This window comes from Mustela nigripes, chromosome 10 (genome assembly GCF_022355385.1).
Source record: "Mustela nigripes isolate SB6536 chromosome 10, MUSNIG.SB6536, whole genome shotgun sequence".
In the NCBI taxonomy this organism is placed as follows: Eukaryota; Metazoa; Chordata; class Mammalia; order Carnivora; family Mustelidae; genus Mustela; species Mustela nigripes.
Genome location: NC_081566.1, coordinates 58,441,892 through 58,466,587, shown reverse-complemented (window position 1 = coordinate 58,466,587; position 24,696 = coordinate 58,441,892). Strand labels below are relative to the sequence as shown.

Below are 24,696 nucleotides of genomic sequence, written 5' to 3'. Positions count from 1 at the left end.
TGGTGTAAGTACTGCCCCTCACTGCTCGTCTAGCACTGTATGTCCCAGAGTCGGTTTATTTCTGTGGAGAAACAGATTCTGGCCTTTGCTGTAGGAGACAGAGAACCATTCGGGTCTAATTACTCCACATTGCACCGCAGAGGACCCCGCAGCAGGGAGCTGTGTGCCCTGGGGACAGATTTATTAGCCTCCCTTAGCCTCAGTTCACCTGGCTGGATGGGGATAATGATAGCACTTCCCACAGAAAGTTCTTGAGATCAAACCACAGCACAGGCACTTTGCATGCCAGCACACAGTGGGAAGCACGGGCGCCCCCTGCTGGTGAAGCTTCATGCATCAGGAGGCAGCAACCAGGGAACCTGACTAACCTCTTGGGCTCTAAAGAGCCCCTTCTCCAGGGTTTGCCCGGGAGGGGGTTTCCAGAAGTTACCAGCAATTGGTGAACTGAGGGAAGCAGATGTCTCTCCCCAGTGTGGGTGGGCATCACCCAATCTGTTCGGGACCCAGACAGAGCAAAAAAGATGGAGAAAGGGGGAATTTGATTTCTACTTGAGCTGGGACACCCATTGTTTTCTGCCCTCGGACGCCAGTGTGCCCGGTTCTCGGTTCTCGGGCCTCGGGACGTGGACTTAGACCCTCCACCCCCTTGGTCGTTAGGCCTTCAGACTCGGACTGGATCACAGGCCCCGCTTTCACGGGTCTGCAGATGGCAGATGGGGGGCCTTCTCAGCCTCCATGATCACGTGAGCCGATTCTTCTAATAAATCTAATAGATCTTCCCTTACATCCACCTGCCTGCTCCCTTTTCTACTCCGCTGTGTCTCTGGACAACCTGACTCCCGCAGCTCATACACATAAACTGTTTCCCTAGGACGAGGACCCCCACGACAGGCTGAGAAGTTCCCATGGCCTGACGGCTCTGCAAAGACAGGCAGTGTGTGTCAGGACAGGGAAGGACATGGAGCCTCAAGTTCCCCGGGGCCACAGCATTCATGACAGCCACGGAAGCCCAGCCTTGTGTCCCGAGTGCAAAGGACAAACCCCTGGCCTTCCATATGGAACTTCAGCCCTATTCTGCAGACTAGCATTCCGCGGAGACGGGGTTCATTTTAAAACACGAAGCTGAAGGGATTAACCATGTAATTTATTTCTTTTTCGTGTGCTACAGTAGCATACAGCTAGTCTGTATATATAAAAAAAAGAGCAGGCTATCTGTCCTGCGAGGGCCGGGGACTGACTTCCTCTACCAGCACCGAGTGGAAAAGTGCTTCCCTCGGCAGGTAACCATCGTCAGATCGTGACCCTGTCTGTCATCACGATCCTGACCGTGGGCTTTCTCAATGAAATGACAAGGGCCCAGAGCGTAAACATGTCAATGAGCAGGAAATCGTGTCCACTTACTCCACCAGGAGCCTAACTGGGAAATAGCTCTTTAAGGCAAACCAGAGCCCGAGCATCATCAGTGGCTCAGATCTGTGGGAGAAGGATAATCCTGGTCCCTCTCTCTGTTCTCCAGAAGGAGGTGAAAGATTTCACAGACAAGTGCTTTGAGCACAACCATAGCTTCCTTGATTAGTATCTAAAAGGCACTTGGGCACATTTTCAGTTAGGAAGGGGACTGAGACATGAAGAACACTGAGCCAATCTCTTCTCCCAAAAGACACAATTTGGGAGAAGCCTGTTCCGTGGAGATCCGGTCCCCGCTCCACCCCGGCCACACCGCCCATTTTCAAAAGGCAGACTCCACATCACCCATCTCCACGCACACAGTCTTCAGCTGCGAATAATACTCGACTGTCACCCGGCCGTTCTCTCTGCCGAACCCTGAAAGGAAGAGGGGGTGAGGATGACCCACGTGACTGAAAAGTCCTCGGGGAGCATCAAGGACAGGCCTGGCTGACCCCAGCAGGGGAGGGACATAGAACCCACAAGGTTTGGGATGAAGTCCTCAGCTGCTCTGATTAGCGATGGAGCGAAGCAGGGGAAAAAGAGACCCACTGGCCTTTGGGGAGGGGACAGGGAAAAAGCCATGTCTCATCTCTACGTTAGGAATCTGAACTTACATACCTACCGTTCCAGGTTGAGATCTGAAAACGTTCAGGCTTTCCCATTCAGTGTGAAAACAGTCCCTACGACAATCGGCGGACACCTCCGAAAGCTGCTGCTAACTTGGGGTGCCTGCCTGGCTCCACCGGTCTTGATCTCAGGGTCGTTAGAGGGAGCCCCGCCATCTGCTTCAGATTCTGTCTCTCTCCATCTCCCTCTGCCCCCGACCCTGCTCCCTCTCTCTCAAATCCCCAAAAAAACAAAAACAAAAAAAAGAAAAAGAAAGATTGCTTCTATTGCTTAAAAGCTAACCCTATAGATTAACTCTGAGATTATGAAATAAACAGAGATGCACAGACCTGACTGCACAGGTCCGAATGGGGAAGGCCACCTTTGCAACAAAATGTGGAGAATGCAGGGAGTCAGCTTGGGATTCTGTCTTCCTCTACCTTTCCCCCCACTAGTGTGCACGAGCTCGCTCTAAAATAAATACATCGTTAAGAAAAAAAAAAAGTTGGCGCTCACTGAAAACTTGACTCTACAACAGAGATTTTTTAACCTTTTCTTACACCAAATCTGTTAAGAGCAGCTTGCTTTCCCACCCTGCCAACTCGTAACACCGGGGGACTCTGCAGGTAGCCAGGTCACTAGGTCACACGCCACAGGGCCAGCATCCCACACCTGGCCTCTCGGGGCACCCGGCCTCAGGCTCAGGCAGGTCTGCCTCCACAGGGTAAGGCCACGTCCCCAGACATTCATGCCTCCAGGGGATGTCTACAACAGCCCTGGAAAGGCGTGGCTCTGGCCTTTGTCCCCTTCCACACCCCGAGCGCGGAGCTAGCTGGGTGGGGTCGCCCAGGTTGCTTCTCCTCCGATCTGGCCATGTTAGTCTCTCTCATGCCAGGTAGACGAGCTGAGCGCACGGATCCGAACACGCCAACGGGAGGAAGGGAGAGGTGGCCTAACAGACCGCCCTGAGGCCTTTGCTGCAGATTCCAAACCTTTCCCTGCACCGACGTTCGTCTTCATAAAGCAGCATCCGGTGCCCCGTCTGCATTCTGTGCCCGTGTGCGCAGCTCCTCTAGGCCCGCGCAGGGATGAGGGGGGGTCAGAGGAGCGTGACGAGGGAATGCCAGGCTAAGAACAAAACATAAACCCAACAGCCACCATCTCGTCCGCTCTCCTCAGGCTCTGGATGTCGCTAACACTGTCATGGCCACGGATACGGGCCAAGAGGCCAGGGCCCAGGCTCTTCGCGTGGCGCCCCCACAGTCAAAACCGATCTTCAGGGGAAGGTGGGGAGACTATGGAGAACATTTACAGGCAACAAGCTCCAAGAGAAGCTCGGAGGAAGGGCTCTGCCCCGGCCGCCTCGAGGCTCCTCCTCACACGTCGGGCCTCCACACACGCTGTTACGGTAACGCGCGCCTGACTGACCGCGTCCACGTCAGCAACGGGCGGCAGCTGAGGGACCGCATTCCTGGATGGCGTCCAGGGCAACTCTAGTGACTCTGGCTGCTGTTGAAAACAAGTTAATAACTGCCTGCGGAGACGTCAGAGCCACTTGACCTCTAAAAACTCCGCAGCTGGGGATCTGCTTTCGGCTCAGGTCATGATCTCGGGGTCCTAGGATCGAGTCCCGCATCGGGCTCCCTGCTCAGCGGAGAGCCTGCTTCTCCCTCTGCCTCTCTTCCCCTACTTGCACACACACTCTTGTCTCTTTCAAATAAGTAATAAAATCTTAAATACCATATACACTCCACAGTGGATGGCAATGACCACCCCAAGAAGGGAACATGCGGAGCGGATTTATGCCTCCAGCGACCACAGACCATGAAGAAAAACCAATTCCACCCATGAGAGAAACTTCTTCGAGATGTCTACCAGCCATTCACAAGCTAGGCTACACACATGTCAGAACCTTCTGGATGGCTTTTGCGGGGAGAAAAAGCTGCTTGGCTTCCATTCCCAGAGACTGCTCTGGTGGGTCTGGGGAGAACCAGGAATCAGGATACTTTTCGGATAGTATGTTTGGATCCCGGTTTGGGAAGCTGGCCCGTAGGGCCTGAATGACAACCAGTATCCTGAGAGGCCCGGTTTGCTTTTGCACTCGCCGGCTCCTCACCTGACTTCTTGTATCCTCCAAAGGGCAGCTCCACGGGGCTGACGTTGTAGTTGTTGATGAAGCACATTCCGGCCTGCAGCTCGGCCACCACTCTGTGTGCGCGCTGGATGTCCCTGTGAAACGCAACAGAACAAGCTGCTTATTCATAGCTTTGCTCCTGCTCCAACAGGAAAAGTTAGGCTACCGGTTCTAAAGGTCTCAAAGAATTGCCAAGTTCTCGTTTCTTCACTGTGTTTTAAAATCTTGTGGCATCCCTGCAAAAGAGAGAAGGACCTGAGCTTTATAGTCTCATCTGAAAGCATCTATAGGTCGCAGCAACAAGGGGGCCAAACACTTTGGGAGAAAGAGTCCTTTTAACAAACAGTGCTGGAACAGCTGGCGACCCAGACGTCCACCAAGAGGAAGGTCACTCCCTTTCTATACTAAACTGAGTTCATCAATATGAACTCAGATGAATCACAGACCTAAAATGTCAGAGAAAAAACCATAAAACTCTTCAAGAAGAATAAGAATAAGTCCCCAGGACCCTGGGTTAGATAAAGCCTTCTGAGACATGATACCAAAAGCAACAGACAAAAAGAAAAGAAACAGGATGAGACTTGGTCAAAATTTACAATTTTTGTACTGCAAAGGAGACTATCAAGAAAGTGAAAAAGACAACTCCTGAGAATGCAAGTCAAAACTACACTGAGGGGGAGCCTGGGGGGCTCAGCCAGGTGAAGTATCTGCCTTTAGCTCAGGTAGTGATCCCGGGATCCTGGGATCGAGTCCCACATCAGGCTCCCTGCACAGCAGGGAGTCTGCTTCTCCCTCTCCCCCTGCTCATGCTCACTCTTAAATAAGTAAATCTTAAAAGAAAAAAAAAAAAAACCTAACTGAAACACCACTTCACACCCACCAGGATGGTGGAAACCAAAAAGGCGGAGAGAAGCATGGGATGCCCCGGGTGTGGAGAAACTGGCCCCTCCCACGTCATTACTGTTGCCCCAAGAGGCCGCGCTGCCTCTTGGGGGAACAGTTGAGCACTGCTTCAAAGAGTCAAGCAGAGTCACCATATGATCCAGCAATTCCGCCCCAAGGTATGCAGCCCAGGCAGAAATGAAACATAACCACACAGAGACTCAGATACAAGTGTCAACAGAGACATGATGCAAAAGAGCAAAACAGTAGAAACAATCCAAATGTCCAGCAGGTGAATGAACAAGATGTATCCATACATAGTATTCTGGAAGTAATGACACCTGCTACAATATAAATGAACCCTGGAAACATTCTGAGTCAAAGAAGCCAGTCAAAAAAAAAAAACAAAAAACAAAAAACAAAAGAAAACATTTTTAATTATATGTTTTTTGGCCTATATTATATAGATCGGTGGGGTATAGAATCTACATTATGATCTAATCTCTATCTTTTGCATTTTGTTAACATAGTATTCAACCTATTTCTGACTCCAAGTTTGATAACCCATGCAAATATGTATATCATAAATATGATTTGGATTAAAATAATCTTAATAGACCAAAAAAGATATCGTGTCACCAGATACTGAGATGAAAAGTGGAACATTTCATCAGTGATTGTACTGACTTATGTCCATCAGTCCAAATACTCTGATACTTACAATTACTTGGGTAGCTAAAGTGATATATAAGTGGTTGAGTTAAATTGGTTAATGTTAGCAATACAGGTCCTTCGTGAGAATTTTCATGTACTCCCTGCTACATATAACATAAAATTTGTGGACATAAGCATAAAATACTATGTGTACACTATAATATATATGAGGCATTATAAAAATGTGTTGTTATATTAATAAAATTTTAAATGAGACCAGAAATAAAAAAACCAGTCACAAAAAGTCACGTACTGTATGATTCCATTTATACGAAATATTCACAACAAGCAAATCCGCAGCTGGAGCAGGTGGGTTAGGGTGCCCAGGGCCTGGGAGGGAGCACGATGAGGAATGAATAACTGCTCGTATTCGTGGGATGCTGAAAATGTTCTAAAATTAGATTATGGTGACGGTTGCACAACCCTGTAAATACACTAAAAAACAGTGAATTGTACATTTTAAATGGGTAAATTATATGGTGCAGATGATCCTACACAGCTGTTAAAAAAGGAGCGGTGTGCTGGAGTCACCCTCTGTGAGAGCCTCTGCCCGGCCTGCGGCAGCAGAGAACAGACACTTAACCCAGCCAGTCCTCGCCATGAAGAAAGCAGCTCCTGAGAGGGCAGGACACTGAGAGTTCCCGTAAGGGTGGATCCCGCTGTCCAAGTCCATGGGCTGGACAACACCGAGAAGGACCCCTGACATCACTGTGGTCTTGGGGTAATTACAGTACGTTCAAGTAGGTTCATCAGTTACAACCAACGCACCCTCGGGACGGGGACGCTGATGATTGGGGGGGGGGGGGCAGGGTTTATGGGAAACCTCTGTGCCTCGCTTTCCACTCGGTTTTGCACTGAACCTAAAATTACTCTAAAATATAAAGTCTACTCAAATATAAGAAACAAGCAAACAAAGAAACGACAGCTCCTCAATCTTTTCTTTCTTCAGGGTTCTTTCTTTTTTTTTTTAAGATTTTTTTAATTTGAAAGACAATGAGAGAGAGAGAACACAAGTAGGGGGGAGGGGGAGAGGGAGAAGCAGCTGTGGGACTTGATCCCAGGACCCGGGGATCATGACCTGAGCCAAAGGAGGACAGTTAACTGACTGAACCACCCAGGTGCCCCTACACTGTTTCATTCATCAAACCCTCCAGGGGGACCTGGGTCTTCTTTTCCAGGTTCCTCACCACAAAGCTATAAAAAAAGTGAGTCAGCATAATTCTAAGTATAAAGCAGTATAAAATGATTCCAAAGTATAAAGCAGTCCCAGAGAACCATCCAAAACTGCCAAAGACTAATCAAAGTTTGAATATGGTCAAGCCGTCTGCAATCATTTTCAAGGAAATTATACTCCCAAATCACTTTTTACTTGTATTATAGTGGTTGATGTTTATGTATAAGATACTAATCACAATTTTACTTATGAGAGTCACAACTGGAAACAAGAGACTACACGAAAAAAAGGCCCACATATTTTGCAAAGCATTCCAAATAGGAACTACTATAAAGTCATGAAAAAAATCACCTTTTTGGAGAATACTGCCCAGTGTTTATATGCTTATAGGTTTCTAAATTCCTTGACATGCAGGTTTTCAGTAGGCACCCAACCTGATGCTTTACATAGATCAGAATCTTAACCTTAGTTCAATGAATGAATGAAATAGGACAGAATGTTCATCAACACTGTTTACAGGTCAATTTCAATGCAACAGCAGGGGGCTCTGGCCGGTCAGGTCTCCGGCACCTTTGGACCTCACCTAGAGCAGAAAATGCTGATGAAACGTCAACTCCAGAGAGGAAATGAGAGCAGTGGCCTCTCTGGGCAGATCCGGCATACATCCCCTGTTCCTGCAAAGCTGTCTGAGGTGGCCTTCCCCACGTACCTGGTAAAGACCCCAGCTGCTAAGCCAAAAGTGGTATCATTGGCTCTTTCTAGGACCTCAGCTTCGGTGTCAAATGGTAAAATGGACATAACTGGTCCAAAGATCTCCTCCTTCACGCAGGTCATGTCGTCTCTGCAGTTAGCTGCAAACATCGTGACAGAGCCAGACATCAGTGACGGGTTACCGTGCTTGGCGCTTGAAAACGCCTTCTCTGCAGTAACAATGAAACACACAACCCTAAGAACGTCTGAGAACCCTGCTCAAAACACCAGCTGCAGCCCAGCCGCGAGGTCTGCAAACGACTTCTCACGGATCTACAAAGATGACAAGTCTGCATCAAGAGGTGGCAGACCTTGGTGTACAAAGTACAAAAAGCACTCTGGTCACCTGTATGTCACACTCTACTTTGGGGACACCTGCACTCTCTTAAAGATATAATAAATAACTCTCAGGCTGTGCTTCAGGATAGTTCATTATGTTCTAATTCTCTGAAAAGCAGTAATCCACATATGACATTTAGGGAAACGATTGGCCAGAATATTAAATTACCCAAGCGTCCCAGGAAATACTTTATCACCTCCTGCGGGTTGGTAACACTGGGTGGCTCTGTACGCAGTGACTTCCCTGTCCCAGAGTCGGGGCTGAAGCGGGCTTGCAGTAGCAGCTGCCGCGCAGGAGGGCAGGTTCCCATCCGAGACAGAACATCTGCTGTACTTTAGCCCCCAGATCTTAACGGATCAAAAATTAACCCAGACTCTGTTGTGACCCCCACATTTTAATACGAATAAAAATGAACCGGGGGCTTATTAAAAAGCAGATCGCTGGGCCCCACTCCCTGCGAGTTATACTGAGGGCGGGAGGCAGGAATCGGCCCCTTAAACACGTTCTCCAAGTGACACGGACGTCAGGGACCACAAACCAGGCTTTCAGAATCACAGGAATAAACCTTAGTTTGGTCAGCTCCCTGTTCTTTGCCCAGGTTCACAGCCTGTTTAAGCATAACTTTTTTTCCCTCATTGTAAAAACGTGGCCTATTCAGCAATGCACCAAGTACAACAAAAATCACCTCTAATCCCCAGCAACCAGAGAAACCCACTGTTAATGTCAGGATGCAAACTCCATTCCTTCTCTCTCCCATGCATACATTTATTTTTTAATACATCTGGGCTAATACCACGCACACCACTGTTTAATCCCTATTTTTTATTTATATCTAAAAATATATTGTAAGCTCTTCCTATTCACTTAACAAGTACAAGCTAACCTACGGTGTGGATAGTAGGCTCACAGCTTTGAAACCTCAGCGGATCTTTTTTTGTGTGTGTGAGGGCTTAAGGCTAAAATGCGTCAGATAATCAAGTGCTGGAAAGGGAAACCACTGTCAACCTTAGGGACAAAGATCCACTCCATCTGTCCTCTAGACAAGGTGTAAGGAATGGAATCACACATGATTCGATCTGTATATAGTTTTCTAAAGCCTATGAAACTACTGATTTTTTTTTTACTATTTTTTAACTTTGAAATTAACATATAGTGTATTAGCTTCAGAGGCAGAGGTCAGTGACTGATCAGTCTTAGAGAACACCCAGTGTTCATGCCTTCTGTACCCACCTAATGCCCGTCACCCAGTTACCCCATTCCCCTACCCTTCTCCCTTCTAGCAACCCTCAGTTTGTTTCCTATGATTAAGTCTCTTATGTTTTGTCTCCCTCTCTGATCTCGTCTTATTTTTCCCCTCTGCTCCCCTATGCTCCTGTTTTTTTTTTTTTCTTTTTTAAGATCTTATTTATTTGACAGAGAGAGAGATCACAAGTAGGCAGAGAGGAAGGAAGGAGGCTCCCTGCTGAGCAGAGAAGCTGATGCAGGGCTCAATCCCAGAACCCTGGGATCACGACCTGAGCAGAGGCTTTAACCCACTGAGCCACCCAGGCATCCTCCTGTTTTGTTTCTTAAATTCCACTTATGAGTGAGAATATATAATTGTCTTTCTCTGATTGACTTATTTCACTTAGCATAATACCCTCTCGTTCCATCCACATCATTGCAAATGGCAAGATTTCATTTTTGATGGCTGCATAGTATTCCATTGTATGTATATACATCTTCTTTATCCATTAATTCGTCAATGGACATCTCAGCTCTTTCTGTAGTTTGGCTGTTGTGGACATTGCTGCTATGAACATCGGGGTACAGGGCCTTCAGATCACTACATTTGTATCTTTGGGGTAGATACCTACTAGTGCAGTTACTGGGTCATAGGGTAGCTCTATTTTCAACTTTTTGAGGAACCACCATACTGTTTTCCAGAGGTGCTGCACCAGCTTGCATTCCCACCAACAGCATAAGGGGGTTCCCCTTTCTCTGCATCCTCACCAACAGCTGTTGTTAATTTTAGCCATACTGGGGGCACCTGAGTGGCTCAGTCATTAAGTGTCTGCCTTCAGCTCAGGTCAGGATCCCAGGGTCCTGCAATCAAGCCCCAGATCAGGCCCCCTGCTCTGCAGGAAGCCTGCTTCTCCCTCTCCCACTTCCCTGCTTGTGTACTCACTCTCACTGCATCTCTCTGTCAAATAAATAAATAAAATCTTTTTAAAAAGTTTTTTTTAAATCCATTCTGACTGCTTTGAGGTGATCTCTCACTGTGGTTTTGATTTGTATTTCCCTGATTCCAAGTGATGTGAACATTTTTTCCACCTTGTCTGTTGGCCATTTGGATGCCTTCTTTGAAGAAATGCCTATTCTGCCCATTTCTTGATTATTTGTTCTTTGGGTGCTGAGTCTGGTAAGTTCTTTATAGATTTTGGATATTAGCCCTTTATCTAATATGTTGTTTGCAAATATCTTCTCCCATTCTGTCAGTTGTCTTTTGATTTGTTGACCATTTCCTTTGCTGTCCAAAAGCTTTTTATCTTGATGAAGTCCCAGTAGTTCATTTCGGCCTTTGTTTTCCTTGCCTTTGAAGATGTGTCTAGCAAGAAGTTGCTGCGGCTGAAGTCAGAGGTTGCTGTCTGTGTTCTCCCCTAGGATTCTGATGGATTCCTGTCTCACACTGAGGTCTTTCATCCATTTTGAGTCTATTTTTCGTGTGGTGTAAGGAAATGGTCCAGTTTCATTCTTCTGCATGTGGCTGACCAATTTCCCCAACACCATTTATTGAAGAGACTGTCTTTTGTCCAATGGACATTCTTTTCTGTTTTGTCAAAGATTAGTTGACCATCGAGCTGAGGGTCTATTTCTGGGTTCTCATTCTACTTCACTGATCTATGTGTCTGTTTTTGTGCCAGTACCGTACCGTCTTAACGATTACAACTTTGTAATAGAGCCTGAACTTTGAGATGGTGATGCCACCAGTTTTCCTTTTCTTTTTCAACATTCCTTTGGCTATTCGGGGTCTTTTCTGGTTCCATACAAATGTTAGGATTATTTGTTCCATTTCTGTGGGAAAAAGTTGATGGTATTTGATAGGGATTTCCCAGAATGTGTAGATTGCTCCAGGTATCATAGACATTTTAACAATGTTTGTTCTTCCAATCCATGAGCATGGAACATATTTTCATCTCTTTGTGTCTTCCTCAAATTCTTTCCTGAGTGTTGTATAGTTTTCTGAGTACAGACTCTTTGCCTCTTTGGGTAGGTTGATTCCTAGGTATCTTTTGGGTTTTGGTGCAACCATAAATGCAATCGACCCTGTAATTTCTCTTTCTTCTGTCTCATTGTTAGTGTATAGAAATGCAATTAATTTCTGTCCACTGGTTTTATATTCTGCCATTTTGCTGTATGAGTTCTAGCAATTCTGGGGTGGAATCTTTTGGGTTTCCACATAGAATACCACACCATCTGCCAAGAGTGAGAGTTTGACTCCTTCTTTGACGATATGGATGCCTGTCATTTGTGTTGTCTGATTGCTGAGGCTAGGACCTCTAGTACCACATTGAACAGCCATGAAACTACTTGATATTTTTATAGGGACATTAAGATATATTGCATATAGGGATATAAGATATATTGTAACATAACAGAGGAAAGCACAACAACATGACCTAGAGCAGTGGGCACCTCTGAGGTAGGGGGAGAAGTAAAAGGGTTGAGGACAGCAGGACGACCACACACTTGTCTGTCCAAACCAGGAGATGTTTAAGATTGAAAGGACGTGCTAAAAATTATTAAATTACAAAATTTTAAAAATATTGCCAGACTGTCTGACAAACTGGTTTTATTATACTGATGACATATTGTTCAAAGAAAAACATATTCTTTAGCAACTTTCCTCAGAAACGAAATTCATTATTTTATCAAACATGACATTCCTTTTTTTTTTTAGCTCCTTGCTTCCAGAACAACAGGTGTCGACCCAGTTAAGTCTCAGGTAAACTAATGCACGGTGCCGTCCAAGAGGAAGGAAACTAATCCACACTCCCATCCACATGGGAGGTAAGGAAGAACTTCTACTCCTTAAATCTGAGTAATGAGGTTGTGGTTTACCAACACTTGCTGTATACCGTATACATATTTTATAAATATCCTTTTCTGGTACTTAATTCAAACATTTAAAAGCAAACAGGAAGGGGACGTACTCAGTACACAAGGTCTCATGTAATATCCGTCCTTCAGTTTGGGATCTTCGGGCACGTGTACGTCTCCACCACATAGCACTTTAGCACCCTGCCCGAAAAGAAAAGAAGAATGCTTATTTTCTCCTTAATGTACAACCCTGGAGCACCTGGGTGGCTCAGCTGGTTAAAACATCTGCCTTCAACTCAGGACATGATCTCCGGGTCCTGGGTTCAAGCCCCAAATTGGGCTCCCTGCTCAGCAGGAAGTCTGCTTCTCCCTATCCCTCTGCCCCTCCCCACCTGCAATGCTGTACAACCCTGAAATGCATCCCTGAAACGTTCAGTGTGTCCTGGGCAAGCGCTTCGTCACTCCACTGCAGGGACAAAACAGAACAGAGCCGAGGACACTGTGACATCGCAAGCCAAGCGGGTATTAGCACAGGGAAGTGGAAAGGCTCCCCTCTGCCTCGCCCCAGCCCATCTCCACCCGTTTCGCACCTGCTCCTTTGCCAGCTTAACAAACCCGAGGACTCGCTGCAGGTGCGGGCGGTTGATGAGGGGACCCATCCTCGTATCTTCCAGAAGGGGATCTCCGATTTTGATCTTCTCGGTCCGTTTCACCACTTCCCTTGTAAATTCATCAAGAATCTCCTTTTGCACAAATACTCTTGTGCCATTACAACAAACCTGAAGGACAGACACAAATTTGTACGTGTGCAGGGAAGGAAAAGGAGAAGAGGGAAGAATCCAACAGCTTTACTCTTAAAAGAGACAGTATGCCTTTTTGAAAGGTTAGTTCCAGCTCTAAAAATTATCCCCGTCCTGGGCAGAATTACCCATGGAATTGTGGACATACCACCCTCTCAGCAAAGAAACCGCCTGCTGTTCCTGAGGAAAGTTCTAGCTTTTTGTTTGTTTACATTTCCTCAAGGCCGTTCATAGACCCCCACGAGTTCTCCTACTGCCTCCTGTCAGAGGCTCGCTGGGGCTGTGTATTTTAAGAGGAGGAGGAGACAGGAGAGGAAGAACAGACCAAAAACGAAGGGCTTGAACCTAGTGAAAACCTGAGGCATTTCACAGCTAACTTCTCTGTCTCTAAAATCACAAATCATTTATGACCATTTAGATCCTCCCATAGAACATGAGCACAAATACTGTTCAAATGTTATCAGAACTGCAGATACAAAGTCCAAAAACAGAGCCAAGTACCCATGTTCACAAAACAAGGAAGACATATCAAAAGGTCACAGGAGATGCCATGAGTCGAATCTGCAGTTATCTGAGGGTCAAAATAAATGATGGCAGTAAATGGACTGTAATCCATAGAATGAAGGAAGAATCCATAGTCCGTAATAGTAAAAATAAATGAGTGGAAAAAATATGGGAGAAGGGAAAGTTCCTTCTCACAGAGGAGACTGAACTAATAAATGCAGAAAAACAGAACTAGGAAATTACCATTTGGGAACCCCCATAAAATAAAGTGTTTCCAGCAAAAATCATCCAAGGGAGTTATGACTAGTGGGGGGAGAGCCCAGGGAGGCACAGAATCCTCTCGCACGGTCTGCTCTGTGACCTGTCTTCCCACAGAGGGAGACACAGTGACTTCCCAGAGAAGATGCGCCTCAGCAAAGTCAGCCAAACCACTAAGAGGGACACAACATGACTTCTGAGGTGCTTTTTGTCTCAAACCCATAACCCAAATCTTAGCAAAAGGAAACACCAGACAAACCCCAAATGAGGGACATTCTACAAAATAAATAGCTTCTATTCTTCAAAAATGTCAAGGTCCAGGACACCTGGGTGGCTCAGTTGGTCAAGCGGCTGCCTTCGGCTCAGGTCATGATCCCAGCATCCTGGGATCGAGTCCCACATCAGGCTCCTTGCTCTGTGGGCAGCCTGCTTCTCCCTCTGCCTCTGCTGCCACTCTGCCTGCCTGTGCGCTCTCACTCTCTTTCTCTCTCTCTGGCAAATAAATAAATAAAATCTTAAAAAAAAAAAAAAAAAAGTCAAGGTCCTAAAAATAAAAACAATTGAACAGCTGACTGTTCCAGGATAAAAGAGGCTGTGGGGACACAACTAAATGCAACATTCCTTCCCAGATTCGATCCTGGACTAGAAAAAAGAAACTGTGATTTTGTTTTGTTTGTTTCTCCTAAAAGGACTAGTATCAAGCAAATGGCATTATGTGAGGATGCCTGGGTGGCTCAGTTGGTTAAGCATCTGCCTTCAGTTCAGGTCATGATCTCAGGATCCTGGGATCGAGTCCTGCATTGGGCTCCCTGCTCAGCAGGAAGCCTGCTTCTCCCTCTACCCCTCCCCCTGCTCGTGTTCCCTAATACATACATAAAATCTTTTGTAAAAAATGACAATATGTAGATGGGGCTGCAGAGTGAGATACTCTACCTGAGGTCATTGATTGTACTAAGTGCACCTTGCTTCAGTAAGAGAATGCACTTGTTTCCAGAAAATACACACAGGAATGTAAAAGTTACAGATCTTAAGTCTGCAACTTTCAAACACTTCAGAATAAGAATAAATGCATACATAGGTATAGAAAGAGAAACAGAATGACAAAGAAAACGTGATAAAATGTTAACATCTGAGAAAGGCGGCTCAAGGGTACAGGGCGTTCTTCGCCCTCTCTGTGCAACACTTCTGTGAGTCTGAAATTATTTCCGAACAAAAAGCTTTAAAACATGCTGTTCGACAAAGGGGTGAGATTCCTCTGACCCCTCTGCCCAGGACAGGTGCATACCTCGCCCTGCGTGAGGAAGTTGGCCATCAGCGCCCCCTTCACAGCGTTCTCCATGTCACAATCCGAGAAGATGATCAGGGGCGATTTGCCTCCCAGTTCCAAGGTAACGGGTTTGATTCCCTTAGCTGCCGTCTCCATGATCTGACAGAAGAACACGCACACTCAGGAGGGTCACGCGTACAACCAGTACACGGCGTCAGCCAGACCCTCAGCCTCCAGGCCCCTCGGACTGCGCACCACCTGCAGCCTTGCTCCTGTCAGGGTCTCGGCCCTTGGCCTACTCATCCTCTTCCAGAACGGAGGAGAGTCCGCAGGACTGCACCAGACATTCTGGAGAGGGAACGCATTTTCAAAATGCCATGTCACAGGCGGAAACTCTCACTACTATTACTGCGCTCGAGGCTGAGAGCTAAGGTCAAAACGGTACATCAGAAATAAACCGCTTTGGTGAGGGCTGTGACGTGTGGAAGCCTGATGATTCACAGACCCGTACCCCTGGGGCAAATAATACATTATATGTTAGTAAAAATTATTTTTAAAAAAGAAATAAGAAATAAGCTGAGCGAGTGCCCTTCCTTCTGCGGTGGTTGCTACAGAGGCCCTAAGACACCAGGGACTCAAGTGGCAGCCCAGACCCCGCGCTCTGAGGCACGGGCAGGAGCTGATGACTTCCATCCGCTCGGGGACCGGCCGCCAGCCTCCCGCTCTCCTCACCCCGCCGCAGCCCTGCCGGCGCCCCACGCGGACAGCCCTCTCTCTGCTCTCCGCCCCGATCCCCACGGGCTCCCTCCCAGGACCGGGTGAGATCGGAAGCGAGGCCTCCCACGCGGACTCCGGCAGGCCCGACGCCGCCATCTGTGGGACCCGATGCCGGTGTGATCCTCACCTTCGAGCCGGTGGGCACACTCCCAGTGAAGGAGACCTTGGCCACGTCGGGATGCTGACACAGAAACTGGCCCGTGGCCGCCCCTCCCTGCACCACGTTGAAGAGCCCCGGGGGCACGCCGGCCTCCGTGTAGATCTCGGCCAGCAGCAGCACGGACACCGGCGTGAAGGGAGACGGCTTGAAGACCATGGCGTTACCTGCGCGAGCCCAAGATGCGAGAACATAAGGCTTCTTGAGGCCGGTGATCCTCTGAGCACAGGACAGGACAGGACAGGAGAACAAGCCAAAGACAACTCCAAGTGTTTCCTGCCCCCCCAGCCCCCATCAACTCCTAGACCCGCACCGGTACGAGTAAGTAAACCCAGCTTGTTCCTCCCACGTTGGCTCCTTGCCATGGGCTGATCCCAGGCCAGCACTGGTCCAGGCTCAACCAGGAACACTTGACACTCGCATTTCCAGGCCTTTCCACATCTATTATCTCATTTAACGCAGGCCATAGCAGGAGGAAGTGCTGTGCTCACTCCCATTTTACAAAAGTTGAAATGGAAGACCCGAAAGGTGAATTCTGATGAGTCTCCAAAGCTAAGTGACTCAGCTCTATTCCTCCTGTCCCAGCTGCCTCGGCCTCGCACGGGAACTTGCAGAAAGCAGAAGGGCACAAAGCACGACACGAGGAAAGCTGCATTTCCACCTAGCGTCCCGGCTCCAGTGCTTTCCTTAACGTCAGGGTTTTTTTTTCCTGAGATACAATAAATCATCTTTTCCCACTGATTCCTCTTTAAATAGTATGAGAAAACTTTTTCGGTCAGCCAGCTGAAGTTTCTCTAACGGAAGCCTTGTTTATCATTTGTCTTATGAAGGAGGAAGTTCACCTTCTGCTTCTTAAGTGAAGCCAAACCCCCGAATGTGACTCCCTCCACAGAAATTCATCCCACAATTCTTTTTTTTTTTTTTTTTTTTTTTAAAGATTTTATTTATTTATTTGACAGAGAGAAATCACAAGTAGTCGGAGAGGCAGGCAGAGAGAGAGAGAGGAGGAAGCAGGCTCCCTGCTGAGCAGAGAGCCCGATGCGGGGCTCGATCCCAGCACCCTGAGATCATGACCTGAGCCGAAGGCAGCGGCCTAATCCACTGAGCCACCCAGGCGCCCCTCATCCCACAATTCTTGTGCAGAAAGGAAGAGAACTTAAAAGGAGCATCAATCTACATCAATTTGACAGTAAAATATAAGACCTCCCAGACCAAAATTTATGGTCTTCTTTTCCGTAACAAAAATAAATTCGATAAAGAAAGTGGGAATAGGGCGCCTCGGCAGCTTAATCAGTGAAGCCTCTGCCTTCGGCTCAGGTCATGATCCCAAGGTCCTGGGATCGAGGCCCACATCCAGCTCCCTGCTCGGCCGGGAACCTGTTTCTTCCTCTCTCCCTGCTTGCACTCTCTCTCTCAAATAAATAAATAAAATCTTAAAAAGAAATAAAGTAAGAGCAGGAATAATATAGACGCAATCTGTGTGCATAAGCCACGCTGCCGGGTCCCAGAGCAACAGGGCAGGAAGAGACACACGTCCTCTGAGGCCTCAGGTGCCCCAAGGCAGGCAGCCCTTCTGACGTGCAGTGTGAGTGTGTGAAGGAGTGTGTGTACGCATGTGTATGTGCACACGGGCACGCATGCACAAAGAGGTGCGAGGTAGAATAAAGGGCCAGAAGGATGGCTCCCACGTGAAGAATCCTTCCTTCTTACCACAGGCTAAGGCGGGCGCAGACTTCCAGCAGGCGATCTGGAAGGGGTAGTTCCAGGCACCGATTCCCACACAGACGCCAAGCGGTTCTCTTCTGGTATAACCGAAGGAGCCGCCTGGGAGCTGGATATGTTCGCCTAAGAGGGAAGCAGGAGTCACAGGGAACACAGGACTGCTTTTCCAGACACGCCGCCAACACTGGGTGCCACCCTCGGCAGCCTCCCGCTGTCCCCGGCCTCCCGCTGTCCCCGGCCTCCTGCTGTCCGTGGCCTCCCGCTGTCCCCAGCCTCCCGCTGTCCCCGGCCTCCTGCTGTCCGCGGCACACCGGCGCTCCCCGACTCCACTCTAAGGCTCACTCTGGACTTGTGTGCGCACCTCCGCACATTCTCTCCAAGAAAGACTCCCACACGTCCCTCAAAGCCACGTTTACTCGACTTAATGTAAGTCTCTAAAACCTTAGAGGATCGAGCAGGTAAACCTGAAGGCAACGAGATGGGGACTGGCGGACCCGCACCCCAGACTCTGGCTCCCACAGCCCTGCGGGGTGCCGGCGACCATCCAACACCAGCTACAGCAAACCTCACAGAGTCAAAAACAAAACGAAACGAAACCTTTTCTGCTCATTAGGCAGAACTAGTAAACATGGTAATGTTTTTTTTAACCACTTGGCTCAGGAGCTGTGCAGAGTGCGTTACGTGTATTTTCTCACTGAACCCTCATGACCACCCATGAAGACAATTTCAACAAGGAAAGATAAAGTCATGCTCAGGGTCACCCACGTGGAGAGTGACAAGCCCAGGACTGTTATCCCAGGGCTGTCTTCATCCCCACGTCTGTCTCCCGGGCCACTGGGGTCTGCTTCTCCCACCCGCCCGCCCGTGGTCCCCGGGGCCAGGCGAGGGCTCACCGGCCATGGAGCCCGCCAAGCCGGCGTAGTACTCCAGGCACTGCCACGAAGTGTCGATGTCCCAGCGGGCCTCGAAGATGGACTTGCCATTGTTGATGGTTTCCACGGTGGCGATCTCATCCTTCCGTTCCTTTGGGTAAAACCGAAGATTAGATTTAAAACATATATAGGGACGCCCACGTGGCTCAGTGGGGGAAAAGACTCTGTCTTCCGCTCAGGTCATGATCCCGGGATTCTAGGATCGAGCCCCGCATCGGGCTCTCTGCTCAGCGGGGAGTCTGCTCCCCCCCCCCATCTCTCTGCCTGCCTCTCTGCCTACTTGTGATTTCTGTCTGTCAAATAAATAAATAAAATCTTTAAAAAAGAAAAAAAGAAAAGACATCTATATTACCGGACATCTCCCCATAGTCAACAGTCAGAATACACTGCACAATTTTTAAAAATGGGAACAGCTTGCATTTTAAATGAAAGGAGCAGCGCTGTTACATTTGGAAGAGAGAAAAAGCTCAAACACAAACTAAAACACAAACTAAAATAATAAATCATCTGCTTGAGTTACCACTTTCCGTCTATTAAGGCTGCGAACAGCAGCCCTATCCTCCCCTCAAGTTAATCATCGCAAATTTGAGACCCATAATGGAACGGTTTGATGGGGCGTCTGGGTAGCTCAGTTGGTGAAGCCTCTGCCTTCGGCTCTGGTTGTGATCCCGGGGTCCCGGCATGGAGCCCCGCGTCGGGCTCCCTGCTCAGCTGGGAGTCTGCTTCCCCCTCGCCCCCTGCCCCTCCCACCTGCTCGTGTGCTCCTCACTCACTCTTTCTTTCAAATAAATAAAATCTTAAGGAAAAAAAAATGCTAAAGAAATTCCTTCAATCAGAAAAAATATGACACCAGATGGAAATCAAGGCCTACACAAAGGAATTGGGAGCACGAGAGGGAGAATCGGGACTCGATCCCAGGACCCCAGGATCATGCCCTGAGCCAAAGGCAGACGCTTCATCGACTGAGCCACCCAGAGGCCCAAAGGGCCAATTCTTAAGAGGACAAAATCCTAAATGCTTATGCACTAGGAAAACTAAAACACAAACTAAAATAATAAATTATCTGCTTGAGTTACCACTTTCGGTCTTTAAAAATAATTTTTTAACGACAGAAGATTTTTTAACGACACTTCGTTGAGAGGAAATTCTCCATGAACCCTGTCACATCTCCATGTGACCCAGGCTTTCTGAGCAGAGGACGCTGGAAAGCGGAGACACAAAGGCCTTGGAAGGTAGACACAGTGTCTTTCTAAGGACAGACGTGCCCAGAAGGAAGTGCAGAGGCAAAGCTCACTGCTTCCCATTTCTGAAGACACCTGCTTACTTCCCAGGGCAGTAAAGCTGGTAACACCTTCCCCCTGAACCCCGGAGGAGATGTGCTTAGTGAGTCACTGCTCTCACTCCAGGGGAGGGAAGGCACAGGTGTGAGAGCAGCTCCTGTCTAAACTGAGTCTCAGAACTTGAGGGTTCCCCTCCTGGGGTGCAACTCTGCAAGCAACAGGGTAACCTGTGGTTCTCACTGCTTCTCCCCTCGAGGCCTGGAGCTCAGAAAACTAGCGCTAATGTACCACTCTCACTGCTGCATTTTGCTGTGAGTGACAAACTGTATCCTTCTCAGGGCACGGGGGTGGCTCAGTCGGTGAGGCGTCTGCCTCCAGCTCAGGTCATGGTCTCAGGGTTCTGGGATCCAGCCCCATGTTGGACTCCTGGCTCAGTGAGGAGCCTCCTTCTCCCTTGGCCCCTCCCCTCTGCTTATGCACTCTCTCACTCTCAAATAAATTAATTAAATCCTTAAAAAAAAAAATTATCTAATCCAGCAACTCATGTCTCCTGTCACTATATACATGTATATATTTATGTGTGTGTGTATATACACACACATATATATATATATATTTGCAATTATGGTAATTATCAGATATGTCAGAGTTTCTGACTTAACACACTTATGAGAACAAAAACTCACCAGAGTTCTACCACTCAGAGGTAGCCACGATTCATAGAGGTAGCCACGATTCATATTTTGCTGTACATGCTTCCGAGACTTCTAATTGTTTGTAATGAGCATCTCTAGTCCTTCTGCTTTTTAAGACTGTAAAAAGGTGGGGCACCTGGATGGTTCAGTGGTTAAGCTTCTGCCTTCAGTTCAGGTCATGGTCTCAGGGTCCTGGGATCGAGTCCCACATCAGGCTCCCTGCTAAACAGGGAGCCTGCTTCCCCCTCTCCCTCCGCTGCTCCCCCTGCTTGTGCTCTGTCTCCTTATCTCACTCTCTGTCAAATCAACAAATTCTTTTTAAAAAAAAGACTAAAAAGTTTAGGGGCTCAATTGGTGGAGCATGCAATTCTTGATCTCAGGGTCATGAGTTCAAACCCCATGTTGGGTGTAGCGATTACTCAAAATAAATAAATAAAAATTTTGTAAAAAGACTGTAGGAAGTTTTAACTTTGTCTTTATTCATTTTTTAAAAAGATTTTATTTGTTAGAAAGATATCACAAGTAGGCAGAGAGGCAGGCAGAGAGAGAGGAGGAAGTAGGCTCCCCGCTGAGCAGAGAGCCCGATGCAGGGCTCGATCCCAGGACCCTGAGATCATGACATGAGCTGAAGGCAGAGGCTTTAACCCACTGAGCCACCCAGGCGCCCCAACTCTGTCACTATTTTAGAGAGAGAGAGAGCATGTGATCAGGAGGGAGGACAGAGGTGCAGCAGAGGGCAAGAGAGGCGCTCAAGCAGATCCCCCCTGAGCACGGAGCCTGACACAGAGCTCCATCCACAATCCCCAGAACACAACCTGAGCTGAAATCGAGAGTCAGCTGCTTAACTGACTAAGCCACCCAGGTTCACCCTAACTTTGTTTTTTAAGAAGGAAACATCTATAAATTTACAAAATCTTCCCAGGCAATTACAGTAGAATATGTACCTGAAAATAGAGTGGTAGAGTCATCAGAGGAAAAAGGAAACTGGAAACAAATACAAAGAGTTAAAAAGGAGACAAGCTGCAATGGACACGTTAGAACAAAGATAGAGAAAACAACCTGCCAAAGGAGAGGTCAGAGAGAGAGCCAAGATCCAGACAGCAATTACTTAAAGAAATCATGTCCCATATACCCAGGTGAGCACACAGAAATGTTCTGCAGTTCTGCAAAAAAGGCATCACCTAGGGGCGCCTGAATGGCTCAGCGGGTTAAAGCCTCTGCCTTCAGCTCAGGTCATGATCCCAGGGTCCTGGGATGGAGCCCTGCATCAGGCTCTCTGCTCAGCGGGGAGCCTGCTTCCTCCTCTCTCTCTCTCTCCCTGCCTCTCTGCCTACTTGTGATCTCTGTCAAATAAATAAATAAAATCTTTAAAAAAAAAAAAAAAAAAGCATCACCTAACAGAGCATCAAAGTCTAATGGCAGATCAGCACAGAGAACCCTCAGAGCAACTCCAAGGGGACATTTCTGAAAGAGAAAGAAAGTGAAACATACCCTTATTATCCTGGCAGCCTCCAAAAGAATTCGACAGCGCTCCATGCCGGATTTCTGCCTCCATATTTTAAAGGCAGCTTTTGCATCTGCGACAGCCAAATTTACTTCCTTCTCTCCGGAGCAAGTGAAAGTGGCTATCACTCGGCCTGTAACAGGAAATACAGTGTTATCTCAAGTTTATCTCAAGTTTAAAGTTATCTCAAGTTATCTCAAGTTTAAAGGAAGTACTATGTATCCACATTGCCTTGTAGTGACCCCCTTCCTGTTTTTTAACTATGGCCTGACTTCATGACCACCCCGATGCCTGCGGTTCTTCACTCTGTTCTGAGGCAACGGAACCCTTTAAGAATCTAATAAAAGCTGCAGACTTCTCTCTAGAAAAACATATGTCAGCACATCAGAGAATTACAGAGAGCGTGTCCCTTGCCCCTAAGCACAGCATGAACTTCAGGTTAAGAACCCTATCCTACGTCCTCCCCTATCTCACAGCTGAGCTGGGTTTTGCAACCCTCCTTAACAATGTTTGAGAATCTCAGGGGTCTTGCGAAATTGAAGTTCAAAGTCCTCAGTCTCCTGGGCTCTGAACTCTGATTTTATTTTTTTTTAAGATTTTATTTATTTATTTGACAGAGAGAGATCACAAGTAGGCAGAGAGGGAGGCAGAGAGAGAGAGGGAAGCAGGATCCCCGCTGAGCAGAGAGCCCCGAGGCGGGGCTGGATGCCAGAACCCTGAGATCATGACCTGAGCTACCAGGCGCCCCTAAACTCTGATTTTATATTCCGCTCTGTATTCTACATAAATCATATCATAGTGCTGACACTTCATGAATATGGTTAATAAACAACATCAGGAAAGCTTATCCCTAAACACAAGAAAAAATTTTTCTCAAATGGAAAAAAATCCGGTTTCTCCTTTTCTTACTCCAACCTTACTCCCTATATCCCGGTGCAAAATATGAACCTCACATATCAAGGCTTGTGACTGACTCCACCAACAAGAATTCTTTAAGTACCCCAAATCGGCAGTTCCTTTTCCCTCCACCAAGAACTTCTGCATTTTCCAGAAAGATTTCACAAGCCTGCAATTTCTGCTACAAATTTGAATTACCAGTCGGTAAGGGCAGTGGCTAAGGATGGTAATTAAAATAAAGAGCAATTTTTCTCTCTCCTATAGGCCTATGGGGATGGGGGTGGAGGGGCTGTTTCCTCCAGCAAAGTCCGGGCGGATCCCTGGGGCTCCTTCCTGCTCTAAGGTTACTAGTGCTGTGTGGTTCAATGGGATTGATCAATCCTAAATTCTGCAGTTCTTTGCAACCCAGTTTTGTCCGTCTGGCTACAGGCCATTCTGGTTTGCACAAAACATTTACATTTTTCTCCCCACAAATATTCCATAAAGCTCAGCAAAACAAACACAATCCAAAACTAAAACCTCTTCCTCATTGGCTGTGTGATCTTCAGAATTCTCAGAGCAAACCCAGGGCCCAGCAGTGTTTGGCAACTTCCAGCACTGGATAAAAGCTGGCCTTTTTACCCCTTCCCCAATTCTGATTCATGCACAGAAATAGTTTAAGACTAGGAGATGGCAACACAGTCCTCATTCATGCTCATGAGAGTCATCTGCGCACGCCTCTCCATTCTCCACACTAATGTTTCCACCTGCGTCCTTCTGGAAATCCTAATTCTCTTCTGTGCGCAAAGTTGAATACACTTTAATAGCGAACAGGGGCACAACCCACGCACCCTGGCTTTGTAGACTCTTCTCAAGCCGCTGTAGCATTACCCACGACCCCTCCGCCCCCAGACGCAACTCACCAGCTGTCCCAGTTTCCTAGACTCCCCTCCCGTCCCCGTCCAGATGCATTCGTGTTTGCACGGAGCCCTCAGCTGCCTGCACACCTAACTCTGTTCTCCACTCACGTATGCCCAGCAAACGTTTGCCCAACGCACTAAATGAAGGTTCAGGGCAGAATACTTCCAAGAGTGGGGCGGGGAAGCGCCAACCCGCGCCCAGGCCCCGCCGCCGCCCCCTGCACGGCCGCAGCCCCCGCAGCCCCCGCCGCCCGCCGCGCAGGCCCCGCCGCCCGCTCTCCGTCCCGTTACCGGTTGCGGGCTCGAACGCCTTCTCGGTGCCCGAGGCGTCCGCCGGCTCCACGCGGGCCCCGCCGCGGTAATTGAGCGGCTGCGACACAACGAAAGTGCCGGTGCTCATGGCCGCAACAGGAACAGGCCGAAGGGTGCGGAGAAGCGGAGCGAGAGCCGCCGAGCGGGCTCGGAGAAACATGGGGGACGCGCGCGGCAGAGGAGCAGAGGTTTGGGGCCGCGGGCAGGGGCGGGGCCTGCGGGAGAAGAGAGGCGGGCCGGGAGTGGCTGGGCGGGCAGCGAGGGGCGGGGCCGCGGAGAGACCCGGCGAGGGGCGGGGCCCTGGGGGCGGGGGGAAGGGGCGGGGGCTCGGGAAGGGGCGGGGCCGCGGAGAGACGGGCAGGCAGGGGGCGTGGCCCTCGGGGCGGGGCCGCTGGGCGGGGGCGGGGCCGCGGGGAGGGGCCGCGGGGCGGCTAGGCAGGGAGAATGGATGCGGGTCACCCCGGGGCTACTCCAGCTTAAGGGCCTCCAGGTGATCAGGTAGGATTTGGGAGACTTGGTGGCAGTCTAGGCTCCTAGATGGTCCGGGTCAGTCCCTCGCTTAG

The 24,696-nt window shown here is 48.4% G+C and overlaps 1 protein-coding gene across 1 annotated transcript; it reads right to left on the bottom strand.

Moving 5' to 3' along the window:
* Positions 1-1,123: 1,123 nt before the first annotated feature.
* Positions 1,124-24,357, bottom strand: ALDH9A1 (aldehyde dehydrogenase 9 family member A1). Its single transcript, XM_059413393.1, has 11 exons — positions 24,113-24,357; positions 22,013-22,158; positions 18,508-18,637; positions 17,603-17,737; positions 15,863-16,059; positions 14,977-15,117; positions 12,720-12,908; positions 12,243-12,330; positions 7,669-7,810; positions 4,172-4,284; positions 1,124-1,824 (listed from the first exon to the last, which is right to left on the bottom strand). Exons 1-11 carry the CDS (start codon positions 24,291-24,293, stop codon positions 1,730-1,732), a joined length of 1,557 nt encoding a protein of 518 aa, XP_059269376.1. The 5' UTR covers positions 24,294-24,357; the 3' UTR covers positions 1,124-1,729.
* Between the last annotated feature and the right edge of the window lie 339 nt (positions 24,358-24,696).

Bases quoted from the DNA above. Each gene is read 5' to 3' on its own strand.
- ALDH9A1 (XM_059413393.1), bottom strand. From the start codon at position 24,293: ATGTTTCTCCGAGCCCGCTCGGCGGCTCTCGCTCCGCTTCTCCGCACC. The intron at 12,909-14,976 runs GTATGCACCTGT...TCTGTCCTTCAG, and splicing joins ACTTCCTCACGCAGGGCGAG to GTTTGTTGTAATGGCACAAG. The intron at 7,811-12,242 runs GTACGTCCCCTT...CGATGTTTGCAG, and splicing joins CATGAGACCTTGTGTACTGA to CTAACTGCAGAGACGACATG.